Genomic DNA, 16,092 nt, shown 5'->3' with positions numbered 1-16,092 from the left:
TCCCCCCACCGAACCCAACAAAATTAGAGCAACAAGTCACATGGACAATGACCAAACAACTAAAACTCTCCAGGTAAGCAAAATGCATACAAGGTCATACTGAACAGGATTAAACAGAAACGGGTATCCCCTAGAGGTAAGGAATCATTGACCCCCCCCCGTTCCCTACCATCCCTATCCCCTTCCACCCCCATCCCTAACTCCCCACCACCACCACCTTAAGAGAGCACAGTGACAAGAGAAACAACTCCACTTCAGCTAATACTGGTTTAAAGTTTGGCTGTGCAGATAGCCAAAAAGCATTTCCTCTGTTTGTAGGTACCTTTGGCACCCTTGGTCTCCCATCCCAATAATTTATGACTAGACACACTCCACCCCCAATAGGAGGGAGCACTCTCCAAGGTCCACTCTTTCAAAATAAGATTTCTGTCCCAGAATACAGAGCTTTTGAATCCACCATCGAGATCCCCGAGAACAAAGACTTTGTGGCTGTTTCCTCTTTGCACAGCACAAAACCCAAACTCCAAAACAGGATTGTAAAATTTATCTCTTGTCATATAAATCCTATGCAATTCACAAACGCAATTTGTTCAAGACAAAAAGGTCCTTAAGTGATAGCGTGAACAGGAGGAACCCTCATATATCAGGTTAAGCCATAAATACAGCCTTTAAATGAGACTGCCTGCATAGGCTAGACTGCTTGTCCGTTGATTATCATCCTAAGGAAAATCTCCACTCATTAATGTGCAAAAGTGCCATTGGGCTATACTGAATATTTTGAGTCATTCATATAATATGTAATCTATCAACGAGCCTGTCAGACTTTCAAAAGGAATTCATCACCTTTAACAACTGTAGAACTTTGCTCAAAGGGTGGAATGGCTAAGACTTGCAGGACCAAATGGAGGTCTCCATGAGGAACAGTCCCTTGTAACAGGAGCCGACAGAATCGACTCATATCTGACTGTGTCCACGTTTATTTTCATCTTTCTATCCCGCGCAATGGTCAAAGTCTACTACCATTTTTCCCTGAAAATAAGACCGGGTCTTATATTAATTTTTGCTCCAAAAGACGCATTAGGGCTTATTTTCAGAGGATGTCTTATTTTTTCATGTTGGGGTGAGGTCATTATTGAGATGGCTTGAAGAAATCTACTGCTTATTCCTAGGATAAGCAGCATAAAATCTGTTTTATTACTTTGATCTAGCTAGGTTCTTGGGACCTGGGTTGGCCACCGTTGGAAACAATGCACTGGACTTGATGAAACTGTGCCAGTATGGCAATTCTTATGTTCTTATGGAATCAGGAGATGTTACTGAATCTCTTGCTGCCAAGTTGTCTTGCTTTCAAACTTCTTGTTCAAGATTGGCTGCCATGTCTTTTTGGCCCCTTCTTTAATCACTGGTGCCAAAAGTTCCTGTTATTATTTCCTCACTATCAGCTATCACCTTACCCGTGCAAGGGTCATGCAGTGTCTAACCCAGTATGATGCACAGGCCTTGTCCAACTAGCCTTGTATCCTGACAAGGTGGTCCACTAGGGCAGTGCTTCCCAACTTTCCTAGAGGCACCCCTCAACCAGTCAGACTTTTACGAATATGAATGGGAGAGTTTAAAGCAACAGATATCTAATATATGCAGATGTATCCCATTCATATCTGTAGTAATCCATTACCAGTAGGTCAATCTACCAAAAACCTCTCCTGCCTCCAATAGAAACATAGAAACATGATGGCAGATAAAGGCCAAATGGCCTATCTAGTCTGCCCATCCACAGTAACCATTATCTCTTTTGCTCTCCGAGAGATCCCATGTGCCTATCCCAGGCACAGTCACAGTCTCTGTCTCTACCACCTCTTCCGGGAGACTATTCCATGCATCTACCACCCTTTCTGTAAAAATGTATTTCCTTAGATTACTCCAGAGCCTATCACCTCTTAACTTCATCCTATGCCCTCTCATTGCAGAGTTTCCTTTCAGAATGCTGCAGACTGTATTAAAAGACTTGAGCATCCGTATCACGTCACCTATCAAGAAGCTCTGTATTTTCAAAGCCCTAGTCCTGGCCTTTAAAACCTTCCAGAAATTGGCACCAGGCTATATGAATATGAATCTATAGCCCTAGCTGACCATTAAGATCCCAAAAAGAAATACAACTGTCCCTACCCTATGGACGCACCCTCAAAACAGAATCAGCCTGCAGGCACATCTATCCGCATTTCATGCCCAAACTACGGAATCTCATTCCTTCCCCCCCCCCCCCAACACACACACATCTATTAGAGAACTGGACGACCTATGGAACTTTAGGAAAGCCATGAAAACCTTCCTCTTCACAAATCTAGCTCCATGAAAAGACCAAGCCTTAAAGAACTCAAATAGACTCACCAACTAGTCTAAGTTCCACACCAAAGCATGCATTGTTAATTAGTGTATCTCAGATGTTTATATCTACTATAACTCGGTTATTGTACCACTCGCTTTCCAAATATGTCTTGTCTTTGACCATACTGTGTATGTACTCCTGTAATCCATTCTGGGCTGTTTTGGGAGGACGGGCTATATAAATCATCCTGAAAACTCAAATGGCTAGGTAAGGAGGGTTGAGCTCACTTTTCTCGTGGTCAGGTTGCTGCTATTCCATTAAGCCTTGTGGTCTTCCAGGCACACTTAGAATTTTACTTTTGTCCCCTGGTTCTCCACCTTTCATTCAGCATCTTCTGGTCCTTAGGAGACTTGGGAAATTATACCTCTTATTCATTGGGCTCTTTTGGGTTCCTGCCAGGTTCTTGTGACCTGGATTAGCCACTGTTGGAAACAGGATACAGGTCTTGGATGGCGATGCTATTGCAGTCGTAGTTCGCATCTTATGCTGAAAAGCAAGATTAAGGGAGACTAAAATCCCTCAGGATAAGAGTCAGAAAAGCAGAACAGGTCTATAGTCTCCAGTTGGTTAGGCAAGCATTGAGAGTACAGCTAAGAGCCTAATGTATTCAAGAGGTTTCCCCATTTTGTGTCTATGGGAAAAAGCTTAGGCCATCAGGTCCTAATCCTAGATGCATTAAATCGGTAGCAGTTTAATTAAATCATTCAGATTTTATTTCATGAACTCCCTGTGGGATCTTTTTACTAAATCCCAAGCTTACTTATGACTGTTTCTCACCCTATTAATGATCCCATTTTAATTAACAGCGAGTAACTAAGCAAGCCCATTCCAAGAAATATAAGGCTTCCTTTGGGGATTCGTAAGAGCCAAAGCTGTTATTTGCTCAGTGCTCACTACTGTAACCAATATACAAGAAATAAAATTATTATTATAATTTTATCATAAGCCATTTAGTTATCTATGACCAGATGGTATATCAAATGACTAAACGTGGAAACGTGGTAAATGTTATTCTCAGCCCATCACATACTTGCCTTGAGACCCTAACGGCCAGGTTACGGTGGACCATGACTGCAACCGACCACCAAAGACTCTTTGCTATGTGCGGTGTAATGTTCTCACACCTACCCTAGTGTCATTATTTATTTAAAAGGATTTCTTAACCGCCTAAAACTAGGCAGTTTGAAAAAAAAAAAAAAAACCAACAACCAAAAAACAATCATAAAAAAATAAGAAACATACAACACATATTATACAAACAATAACAGAAGTTCCTTCATATCAGCCATATTTTACGCCACTCGACAACAGAAACATTCATAACCCAGACAAAAAAACAACAATTGACTGAAATGCTTCTACAAATAATGTAGTTTTCAGAAGTTTGCACAAGAGCTCTTAGTGGTCCAACTTATTCCACAGCGTTACTCCCATGAAAGAGATAGCGGAGGATCTAGCATGCTCATTAGCCTAATGCAGGGGTGGGCAACTCCCGTCCTCGAGGGCCAATGAATATGCATGAGATCTAGTTGCATGCACTGCTCTCAATGCATATTCATGGGGGAAATTCTGAAAAACCGGCCCTCTGAGATCCCTGGTTTAAGCTTTAGACCAGGGGTAGGGAACTCCGGTCCTCGGGTTTTCAGGATTTCCCCTATTAATATGCAGGAGATCTAGTTGCATGCACTGCTTTCAATGCATATTCATGGGGGAAATCCTGAAAACCCGACTGGATTCCGGCCTCGAGGAGGGACTTTGAGATCCCTGGTTTAGGCTTTAGACCAGGGGTAGGGAAATCCAGTCCTCGAGAGCCATATTCCAGTCAGGTTTTCAAAGGATGTATGCTGCTAGCATTCAGAGTTACACTTATAAATTGGCCTCCTGGAAACTTTACTAGGGCTTAGTGTGTAATTGTATATTCAAAATTTCACGAAACTCCTAAATTTAGAAGAATTAAAAACAGGTGCCATCAGGGCTAGATTTAAGGTGGGGGAACATAAGAATAACCTTACTGGGTCAGACCAATGGTTCATCAAACTCAGTAGGCCATTCTCATGGTGGCCAATCCAGGTCCCTAGTACCTGGCCAAAACCCAAATAGTTGCAACATTCCATGCTACCGATCCAGGGCAAGCAGTGGCTTCCCCCATGTCTGTCTCAATAACAGACTATGGACTTTTCCTCCAGGAACTTGTCCAAACCTTTCTTAAAACCAGCTACGCTATCAGCTCTTACCACAACCTCTGGCAACGCGTTCCAGAGCTTTAACTATTCTCTGAGTGAAAAAATATTTCCCCCTAATGGTTTTTAAAATATTTCCCTGTAACTTCATCGAGTGTCCCCTAGTCTTTGTAATTTTTGACGGAGTGAAAAATCGATCCACTTGTACCCGTTCTACTCCACTCAGGATTCTGTAGACTTCAATTCTATCTCCCCTCAGCAAAGGAGTTTAGAACTAGGCTCAGAAATCTTGGCAAGCAAACGATAGGCCTAAATTTATAAGCATAACCTTTGTGTTTCAAGTTTATTAATATTTGATTTACTGCCTTTCAGAGCAGTTGCAGACGAGACGAGAGGCGTTGATCTGCACATGCAGAGTAGGCCAGACCGTGGGACTGGAGAGGAGCCGATGTGGTTCCTCTTCACAAGAGCGGTCGCAGAGATGAAGCAGGAAACTACAGGCCGGTAAGCCTCACTTCAGTTACTGGAAAAATAATGGAAGCGTTGGTGAAGGAGAGGATCGTGAAATTCCTAGAATCAAATGGGTTACAAGATCCGAGAAAACATGCTTTCCCAATTTTCAAAATGAAAAGTTAAAAAAAAGACAGACATGGGTTCAAAGTCCCTTTGGGTATTTGCACCTGCTTTTTCCAGGGGGTATGTTCTCCATGGATAACACCACACACAACCTGAAAATGAAATCTACCCGTATTATTGACCTCCCTGATCTAAAACACATTCCTGGACCACCACCTTCTCAATAAGTCACATGGGCATGTGTTGAGAACACCATATGCCTTTCATGCATTTAAAGGTGAATAATTTTCAGGAGATTTTATCCAAGTACAATCAGTATTTTCTTGGGTAAAGGACTTTGAGAATTGCTAACCAAGTCATTTTTAGTGGGCCACGAAAAATCTTAGCAAGTGCAAAAACTAAAATATATCTACAAAGGCCCAAAACGTTTTTGGTTAAATTAAAGTAACTATCAACCAAAGCCTCGGAGAAAATGAACGTGGTTGTAATGCATCCCTCAGAACACTGAGACACGGGATCACAATGCTATTTCCAGCTCCAGAGCCAAACCCTGGAAAACCAAGGACAAATGCACACAGAGCTGTGGAAATTGGATGCCAGATTCATCTTCACCCTTAGGGCTAAAAACGCTATCGCTGCTTTCTAAAAGGAGCTCTTAGTCTTTGCCCCCAGTCCTTGAGGGCTGCCAACAGGTCAAGCTTTCAGGACATACCTAATAACCATGGAGAGAGATTTGCAGGGCTGTTAATTCCACTGTATGCAAATCTCTCTCATGGATATTCATCCTGTTGTGACAGGAAAGGTTCTGTATGTAGATGTGTGATTATTTATTGGTAAATTCTAAAAGGTTATTGGGAAATGTTTTTGTCTGACTATTTAATAAAATGATTTATGGCATGTATGAATAGCTTTTTATATGCCGAGTAAGTAATACTATTGAAAGCAATTGATAAGTCCCGTTGGAATATTGTTTAACGGATATCCCAAAAACGTGACCTAGAGGCAGCCCTCTAGGACTGGAAATGAGGACCAGTGGTCTACACAGAAGAGGCTTTGCCTCCCCTCACTCTCCCTAAAAGTTACACCACGTCCTAAACCTCTTCTGTTGTGAACCTGTTCCAGCGCTGTGGCAGAGTCGGCACAAAGGGCCCTGTACAAATCACCAGCACGCTCCTGATCCAACCATGTTCACACCTTGATTCTTGCTAAAGTGAATCCTGCAGCTGCCGGAATTGTCGGGTGATGAGAGAGACAGTGAAATCAGTTTTGAGAAATAGCATCACATCAGCGGCACATGAAGACAGTATAGAACAAAGGGTCAGAGATGCACCTGACCTCTGGGATCCCTGGAGGTCAGAATCCCTCTCTAGGCATCCTTTCTATACCCTCCTTCCTGGTGGCCTTGAGCCAAGTTATTAAAAGGATCCAATAGGGATGATCCAAAGAAAACCTATAATTTGGCTACCTACATCTGTTTGTGGCTTCTAATTTCTAGGTGCTTAGTTCAGTGCTTACAATTTTTTTGCTGCAACCATTTGACAATTTACATACTACAGGGACTGAACTTTCTGGAGCAAGAGCTGGAACGGGTCAATTTTTAACCCCTTATTCACACTCTTTAACTACCAAGTGTTAGACTCGGAGCCAAGAAATGGCTTAACCTCTCATCTACCTTCAGGCTCGCTTTCCTCCAGAATAGCGCAGTAAGTGGGTGAATAAAATGTTTCACTTACACCCTAGGGACGGCCTAGTGGTAACACGCTCCAGTTCCCTCAATAAAAAGGAAGGACTCACCTATACAGGCATCCCGCTGCTGCTCATGGCCCGCACTGCAAACGCATTTCCCGATTGGAACCAGCCACTCCCCTTCAGAGCTACAGTACATTTTGGGGGTGTCTCTTTCCTCCGAGTGTGCCACGCATTTTCCCTGCACTTCCACCAGGGAGGAAGAGTCAGCGCCAGTCACGGCTTCCGAGAAGGCTGCCAAGTTCCTCACCAAAGCTGGACACTTCTTGTAGTAGATCCTGACGGAGACTACTGCGATGCAAGCCCCTATGTCTTGGAAGGCAAGGTAAAAGCCGCGCTTGGCTAGAGGCCCGACTCCCCGCACTTCGGTGTTCAGTCTGAGGCGACGGACCCCCAAGTCCACTCCAGTGAAACTCTCATCCGCAGCAATGGTGTCGATCTTTACGAACTGGCTTTCTCGGACGCTGGTGCCAAGGTCCCGGTCAGACTCCAGATAATAGAGGTTGAAGGTCTCCTTGCAAGTTCCCAGCACACCGGGCATGCTGTTACAGTCCCGTAGTGTGAATTTGATCTCGGCGTACACCCGCCACGCCCCCTCCCGTTGCACCCAGTTTGTCCGCAGCCAGTTGTTCTGGTTAGGAGTCAGGACGTTACACACCTGGTAAGTGTGGATGGGAATGAAACGCTCATCCATTTCACTAATGGAATCCCACTGCAGAGAAAGCACAGGGTGGAGAGAAAAGTCACAAAGAAGGAAAAGGAAGTGGAATGAAGAGGAGAAAAGGCAGACAATGGACAGGAAGGAGGGAGGGAGGAAGAGAAAAAACAAAAGGAAAAAGGAAGAGAGATATATGTAGGGAAAGATTATAGAACAACAGGGAGGAAGGAAATGTCGAATGGAAAAGGAGATGCAGGAGAGACAGAAAACAAATAGGTTAAACGAGAAATGGAGAAAAGACAGCTACAGACCAGAGAACAGTTTTGCAAAGTTATATTCAAAGCACCATTTGGGGGTTTGTCCAGAGACTGGGAGCTTTTGGGCCTTAATTCTAACAAAATCTCACTTACTGTAGATCAAGACAATTTGTACCTGAAGGAAGAGAATATTTTGCCAGGAGACTTCAGTAACAAATATTACCAGATAACTGCCCACAAGACTGTTAACAGAGCTATAAAGCACATCTCGGCCTTACACTTGGGGAAGAGGAAAAGGCTTGGCCACAGGATTAGTCATATTACCAGTTCAAATAGAAGAGACAAAGGGCAAAATCTTTGGCAAAAGTGGAGGGGAGGGGGGTGGATTTTAGTCAGAAAAACCAGGAGAAAACCTCCACAGTACAACCAAAGACAAACAAACCACAGAGGGAGACGTTCAATGACGTCAGTGTGCAATTTTATTTCCACGCACGTGTTTCGGCCAATATGGCCTGCCTCAGGAGCCTTTATTACCAATAACGATCTTTTAAAAGCACCCATAGTATTCTGCAGAGTTTTCTATCGATTTTATGCTACATCATACAAGGGATATTACATTAATAATAAGGCTCCTGAGGCAGGCCATATTGGCGTGTCGAGCCGTCGCACAGATTTTTCACAATTGGGAAATAAAATTGCACACTGACATCATTGAACGTCTCCACTGTGGTTTGTTTGTCTCTGGGGGGGGGGGAGAGGGGGAGACTTTTAAAAGTACTAAACAGTACAAGACAGACATCAATACTGTTCCAACTATGGTCACCTCCCAGCTGTCAGACAGACAGACTTGCCATCTTTACCCAGGAGTCCCTGGTCCTATACCATATGGATACCCACAATGAATATGCAGCAGAAATATTTGCATGCTAATACAACTTGTGCATATTCATTATGGATATTCTGAAAAGCCAACTGACCAGGTGGTCCCCAAGGACTGGTTGAAAGCCACTGTTTAGTGCACATAGAAGGTGAAATGGTTTTAGGAAGGTGAGGGAGGAGGTGAGGAGAAGTAGAGAAACGGGAGTTAAAAATAAGTGCTCGGCTCATATTAAGGAGCACAAAGCAGAAATGAGAAAAAAAAAAAAAGTGCCTCTTGTTCAACCTACACACTTCCAGGAATTAAGCTGCTTCTAACTGGGAGCAAAAAAACATTTCTTTGAAACTGAATCCCAGAAAAACCCTGACGTAGCAAACAGCAGAAGATATCACCTCCCGGGGAAGAGATCCCACAGGATAAAGACACGGGGGAGAGAGAGAGAACGCAAAGACAGCAGAAAGGAAAGAGAAAACAAAAAAGAGGGAAGAGATAACAAGTTGGACAAAGGTGAAAAAAAGCTTGCTAATGCAGCTAAGTTTTTAATAGCCCTGGTTGAAATAAGTAGGACATATTGGAAGATCACTTTTATTATGTCTAAAGGAAAACTCTTGAAAGCCAGGGTGGTGTCTGACTCAAGATGCAGGCAATCCTTCCAGAGAGTGGGAGGCGCCATGGTTGATGGTGCCCCTCCTCCACTTGCGCCCTCCTTTCCCTCTTTGTAGCTCTTTAAATCTTCGCCAGTGCGAGGAGCTTCTCCTGTCTGTTGCTCACGCTGGCGCTGGTTTTCCCTCTGACTTCCTCGACCTGGAAGTGATTTCAGAGAGGAGCCAGGCCAGCAGGAGCAGAAGACCTGAGAAACTGCTCACGCTGGAGAAGATTTAAATAAGTACCGAGGGAGGGGGGGAGGATGTGAGCATGGCATGGGAGGGAAGAAAGAAGCTGGCGCCCATACCAAGATGGCGCCCGGGGAGTTCTTCCCCCTTCACCCACTCCCCTTTACTTTACCACTGCTTCCAGAATAGCAATATAGATGGATGGGGGTGGAGGGTGGGATAAGGACAAGTTGCAGAGTGTCACAGACACATCATAAGGGGAGAGAAGAATCCAGAACAAAGCCCCGTTGAGATGAAGCTAGAGAAGAGGTATTAGTCACCCTAGAGCACTCCCTTTCAGGCCTCCAGGTCTGCAATTACATTTTATTTATGAAAATATACAAGCAAATTAAATCCAAGGATCCAGCTAAGGTTTTGATCCCAAATACCACCCAACCCAGAGCAACCGTGGCGTAGAAAATGACACAGTGACAAATTTTTTTCCATCCCCATGGGAACTCATTTTCCCATCCCATCCCAGTGAGTTCTTTTCCTGTCCCCGACCCATTCTTGCAAGCTCCGTCCTCATCCACACAAGCCTCAAATGCTTTAAAATCCTACGTAGCAACATTCTAGAGCTCAGAGTGTGATGTCATAATGCCTCATTCCACCAATGCCTAAGCTCCGTCCTCATCTGCACAAGCCTCGAACACTTTAAAATCCTAAGTAGCAACATTCTAGAGCAGATTGTGATGTCATAATGCCTCATTCCACCAATGCCTAAGCTCCGTCCTCATCTGCACAAGCCTCGAACACTTTAAAATCCTAAGTAGCAACATTCTAGAGCAGATTGTGATGTCATAATGCCTCATTCCACCAATGCCTAAGCTCCGTCCTCATCTGCACAAGCCTCAAACACTTTAAAATCCTAAGTAGCAACATTCTAGAGCAGATTGTGATGTCATAATGCCTCATTCCACCAATGCCTAAGCTCCGTCCTCATCTGCACAAGCCTCGAACACTTTAAAATCCTAAGTAGCAACATTCTAGAGCAGATTGTGATGTCATAATGCCTCATTCCACCAATGCCTAAGCTCCGTCCCTCAAACACTTTAAAATCCTAAGTAGCAACATTCTAGAACTCAGATTGTGATGTCATAATGCCTCATTCCACCAATGCCTAAGCTCCGTCCTCATCTGCACAAGCCTCAAGAACTTTAAAATCATAAGTGTTCGAGGCTTGTGCGGTTATGGCAGAGCTTATAGGAATGGGGCAGGGACAGGGACAAAACTCACACCGTGGAGGAACAGTAGCTTAATGATTAACGTAACAGGCTAAGAACGAGGGTTGAAGTTCAAATCCCACTACTGTTCCTGCTTGTGATTTTGGGCAAGTCATTTAATTCTCCACTGTTTCAGGTACAAAGAGGCTATAAACTCTCCAGAGACAGGAAAAGACCATTGTATCTGAAACGTGGCCACGAGAGTCATATGCTTTATTAAACTGTCTTGCTTTTTAGATTTGTTTGGTTTGCTCTTTGCTCTTTTAGTTTAAAAAAATCCAGATATTCAATATCGTTATCCAGTCAAATGCTAGAACGTATTCAAATAGCATCAACATTCAGTGTTGCCGGATCATTTAGGGCCGGGACTGTGGAGCTGGAGTTGTGGCATCAGTCAGAAGCAATTTTTGGAGGAGTTAAGAGTTGGTAAAAGAAATGTACCGACTGCAACGCCAGCTTCAAAATTAAAAAAAAAAACCTTTAACATTGTAATATTTTTTAGTAAATTTATCGGCCTCTGAAAATCCCAGTTATCTGGATGAGCGATTTTCAATATCGGTATTTTTTTTTCCTGCTAGATGGAGTAACAATAAAAGCAGATATCAATTTATTTTTGCTGTTTCATTCATGGTACGATCAGTATTACATCACTGCGCTGTACTTTGCTTTGATCTTATGTGTGGAAAGGCAGATTTCAAAAAGACCGACTGCTGTGGGCAATGTGTGGAGCAGAGAGGTCTCGCCGCAGAAGCGATCGTGTAAAAGGCTTACGACCAACAGAAGGTTGCAGCTTCCTCAGGAACTGCTTTGATGTTGAAGCAGTTCCCGAAGAATTGTGCTATTACCGTATATACTCGAATATAGGATGAGATTTTTGGTCCAAAAAAAATGGCCCAAAAATGGGGGTCTTGTCCTAAATTTGGATCATCATCCGATCCCCCTCCTGGACTTGATGCAGGCCTCTGATAGGCCGGGACAGGAGGGATCCCTCCCATCTCCTGTCCTGGCTGATACTAATAATTGTTTTCTTTACCCCCCACGTACCTTTTCTGCTATCCCTTGTGGTCCAGCGGTGTATGGGCATGAGTGAACTTTCCGCGCTCCTGCCCTGCGCACCTCCTTCCGGGCGCGGGGCTCGCAGTGCACAGGCATGCAAGGCGAGCTTCTCGAGCTCTCGCCCGGCCCTGCACCATTCACTGAATGGCTGCCGTCAGGTCCCGCAAGAAATGGCGGCAGCCATTCAGTGAGCGGCGTAGGGCCGGGTGGGAGCTGAAGAAGCTCACTCCTGTGTGCCTGTGCACCGCTGGCCATGAGCCTGGAAGGAGGTGCACAGGGCAGGAGTGCGGAAAGTTTGCTCCTGCCCATACACCGCTGGACCACCAGGGATAACACAAAAGGTATGCGGGGGGGAGGGGGGGTAAAAAAATTATTAGTATCGGCCGGGACGGGAGATGGGAGGGATCCCTCCTGCCTGGCCTACCAGTAGACCTCCAGAGGTGGAAGAGGAGGTGGGATAGGGTGCAGAGCCTGTCAGGGAGAGGGAACGGTGTAGAGCATGGCAAGTAGTGAAGGGGGTTGGGTGCAGATCCTGGCAGGGGAGGGAGGGAGGGAGGGGACACTGGGTACAGATCCTGGCAGGGCATGGCACTTGAATATTAAGCCCCCCCCCCGTCCTATATTCGAGGCAACCATTTTTCCTCCTTTTGGGGGGAAAACTGGGGGTCTCGACTTATATTCATGCTTGGTGAGATTCAATTTTGGAAGGAAATGACCTAGAGATTTCTCACTCTTCCCTTTTCTAGGCAAGATAAGAATTATTTCTACCCGTATGCTACAACTGGATAAATTTTCAGAGGGATTTTTTTTTTTGGGGGGGGGGGGGCTGCCTCCACTTCGTCACAAGAAGGGTACCATCACTTCAATCTCACCCGGGAAACTCTTCCCTACAGTTTTGGGATTTTACATGCAGACACCTCTTTCATGCATCAATAAATCCCACATGCATAAATATCAGTGTAATATAATAATAATAATAACTTTATTTTTATATACCGCCAGTAATCTTGCGACTTCTAGGCGGTTTACAATCGTAACTGTAAATACAATAAAGAGAGACTGTACATACGACGAATTAAAGAGTATAGCAGTGTACATCTGATAATACCGGCATTAATAATAGTAACAACAGTCTGTATGCTGCAAGACCAAGAAGTGCCGTGCTGCTTACAAAGAATTAGAAATGTTCCATGAATTGAATGGAGTAATATAGTGGTCTCTAAAGCAACTTATGGTGAAAACTCTGCTGGATCAGTATCGGACATCAAGATTCCGCGTCTTAAGCTGACCTTCCCCTCTCTCATCATGTCCAATGCAAAAAAAAAAACTTATTTGAGACCACCCTTTGAATTCCTGGGCCCCAGAGTCTAGAATAGACTTATGCCAGGTTCCTCCTACTACAGATTCGGGACGCATTCAATCGCGCTTGACTTTCTCTTCTTAAATCCACCAACCGCTTTCAAGAAGTGATCCTATCCCTAATGTTTTATCCTCTTTCTGTCCATTTCCTTTCTACCCTCCTTTTTTATTTATTTTTTCTTATCTCTAATAATGTAACTTTTCCCCACTCATCACTTTTTCAATCATCACTTTCAAGTCCGTCTTGTCGATGTCCTTAATGTCCACCTCCCCTTCTTTTTTTCTTTTTTTTTTTTCCATAGACATTTCTTTTAAGTACTATTTTTTATCTCTATTTTAGTATTTTATTGTAAACCGGCTAGATACTCATTGATGGTCGGTATATTAAAAATCAATAAACTTGAAACTGTTAAAGATTTATCTTTTCTCCTTATAATGACTGATCACTATCCAATACGCTCTCAAGAATCTAATTGATAATGTAATAACTGATCCCAAATCTTATTGTAAGCTGCAATGATTCCTTGTTGAAAACTGCTGGATATAGGAAACAACATATGACGGGAAAACTGTGGTTTGTGTATTTAAAATGTTAAATTTAGTTTTACATTTCGAACTACAGGCACTCCCTGTTTTACGAACATCCAATTTACGTCGGACTCGTACTTACGAATGGGGGTCCTGTTCTACCTTTGGTGTCCTAACACGCCCCTCTCCCTCCCTCCCTCCCTCGCGAGCCTCAAAAGTGTGTGCCTTCCTCTGGCAGGTGTTTACCTTCTGGCTGGTTCCCTCCTCCTTCCTGCCGCAGTCATTTTTCTGCACAAAGCCAGAAGCCTTCCCTCTTTTGTTTCATGAGTAAATTAAGGAAAATTTTTGTTGTTTACCTGCAATTACATCGCTTTCTTTTCCAGAGATAAATTTAAAAAAAAGATTTGACATCGATATGTGAACATTTCTTAAAGAAAGTACTGAATATTTCATGGGGTGTCCTAATTTTTTCACATGACTATATGTTCAACCACAAAGAGTGGAATTTGTTGCCAGAGAATGTGGTGAAATCAGTTAGCTTAGCGGGGTTTAAAAAAAGGTTTCAACAATTTCCTAAAAAAGAAGTCATAGGCCATTATTGAGATAGCTTGGAGAAACCCTTTGCTTATTCCTAGGATAAGTAGCGTAAAATCTGTTTTACTCCTTGGGATCTAGCTAAGTACTTGGGACCTGGGAAGGATACTGAGCTTGATGGATCTTCGCTCTGTCCCAGTAGGGCAATTCTTATGTTCTTAACCTAGTGGGTGATGTCACAAAGACCTGAACAGTCCCATCCAATCTTCCTAATGGTTGCACTTTATCAATTCACGACTGAAACATTGAATGTGGTATAGAATAGAAACGCTTGATCCTGACCTCCTTGCCATTTCGGGGATATAGACTTCAGAATCTGACCGGCACAGTCCTTACATTGCAACTGCTGGAACTGTCGTCAAAGCCCTCTCCAGCCCACCCTGATCTGTCTCACCAAATACAGCACACAGACCATAGAAGTCTGATATCCTTTGCTCCTCTTATCCTGCAAATTTACCTTTAAAAAAAAAAAAAAAATGATTGTTAGAAATGCCCAAAGCCCTGCTTTACACGTATCCAAATGGTAATCAAGGCATGTGATCACTTAATGCCACCTCCAAAAGATGCGCGATATCTCTCACAGCTCAAGCTGCCAAGTTTAACCTCTCCAAAGACATGTTACATGTTGTATGTGCTTAGGAGACACAATGGCACACCGCACAGAGAAAACAAGGGAATCATGTCAAGTTTGTTATTTCTGCTCCAAATTATACCATCCTAGTTTTCTGTTGCGCCTCAAAAGTGACATCCCTTAATTACTGAATCTCAACAAAATTTCCACTTCCTGATGGGGAATTTATGTAAATTCCCTTTGCACCAGACTGAGCGGTTCTCTGGCCGTACAGAGGAATCAGATAGGGATCAGCTTAATATCTCCATGGCACAGACTAAGGCTTTCCAGTCCACATCCAATCTTCAATTCTCTAGAAGTCATTTTAAAGCGGGCTTTAATAAATAATGCAAAGATCCTTCTTCATCTCGGTAGAATCCCCAAAGACGGAAAAAAAAGCGCTCTATAATTAACACAAAGGGCCGATTTACTAAGCTTTTAGCCCCTCAAAGACAATGGAAGTAATCTGGCCCCGTGTGTTTAAGGTGTTGGGGGAGAGAGGGTGACAGGGGAGGGTACGATGCCATCTGCTTTCAATCAATCATATGAGAGCTCCTAGCCCCCAGAAAAAAACCCAACTCTCCGATTGTAAAACTTCTTGGTTTAAGTTTGCTCCCACCATCACCCTTAAATAGGGCTGACTTTGGGGAAGGAGAGCCAATCAGAGGTTTGGGGGACATGTACTACTGTAGTATCTCTGGGCTTCACTGAACAATATTACCACCACGTCCAGAGATATATAGATACATAACGGATACAGCAGTTCCTGCTCATGGGAGCTTACAAACTGCTCAAGGCAGACCAGACAAGAAACACGTAAGAGGCTTCGAGTTAAACAGTGAGGCATTTGTCACTTACACTGATTAACAAAGGAGGAAGGAGTGGCCTAGTGGTTAAAGCTTTAGCCTCCGCACCCTGAGGTTGTGGGTTCAAATCCCAGGCTGCTCCTTGTGACCCTGCGCAAGTCACTCAATCCTCTATTGCCCTACGTTAGGAAGATTGTGAAGCCCACCGGGACAGACTGTAAATCGCTTAGATAACCTTGATAGGCGGTATTTAAATACTTAAATTAAAGTAGCATGAAATTAGAGCTCTTCCTCAAAAATAAATAGGGGTCATGCATTTGATAAGGGTGGGCAATGGTGCAGAACGGCCACTTTGTTGACACAG

At 43.7% G+C, this 16,092-nt stretch overlaps 1 protein-coding gene across 11 annotated transcripts in view; it reads right to left on the bottom strand.

Moving 5' to 3' along the window:
• EPHA8 (EPH receptor A8) overlaps positions 1–16,092 on the bottom strand; it is a 129,954-nt gene that overhangs the window by 81,720 nt on the left and 32,142 nt on the right. For 9 of the 11 annotated variants that reach the window (XR_004537111.1, XR_004537112.1, XR_004537113.1 and 6 more), the window contains one exon: positions 6,937–7,600. The exons of the other annotated variants lie outside the window; for them this stretch is intronic. Coding sequence is in view for 6 of the 9 variants with exons in the window: in XM_033922072.1 (XP_033777963.1) it covers positions 6,937–7,600 (664 nt within the window). In the remaining 3 variants the exon portion in view is untranslated. The remainder of the gene's footprint in view (positions 1–6,936; positions 7,601–16,092) is intronic. 11 annotated transcript variants of the gene reach the window in all.

The sequence above is a fragment of the Geotrypetes seraphini genome, chromosome 15, assembly GCF_902459505.1.
Source record: "Geotrypetes seraphini chromosome 15, aGeoSer1.1, whole genome shotgun sequence".
NCBI classification, from domain to species: domain Eukaryota; kingdom Metazoa; phylum Chordata; class Amphibia; order Gymnophiona; family Dermophiidae; genus Geotrypetes; species Geotrypetes seraphini.
The sequence above is the reverse complement of the archived record's forward strand: the minus strand, read 5'-3'. Positions and strand labels throughout refer to the sequence as shown.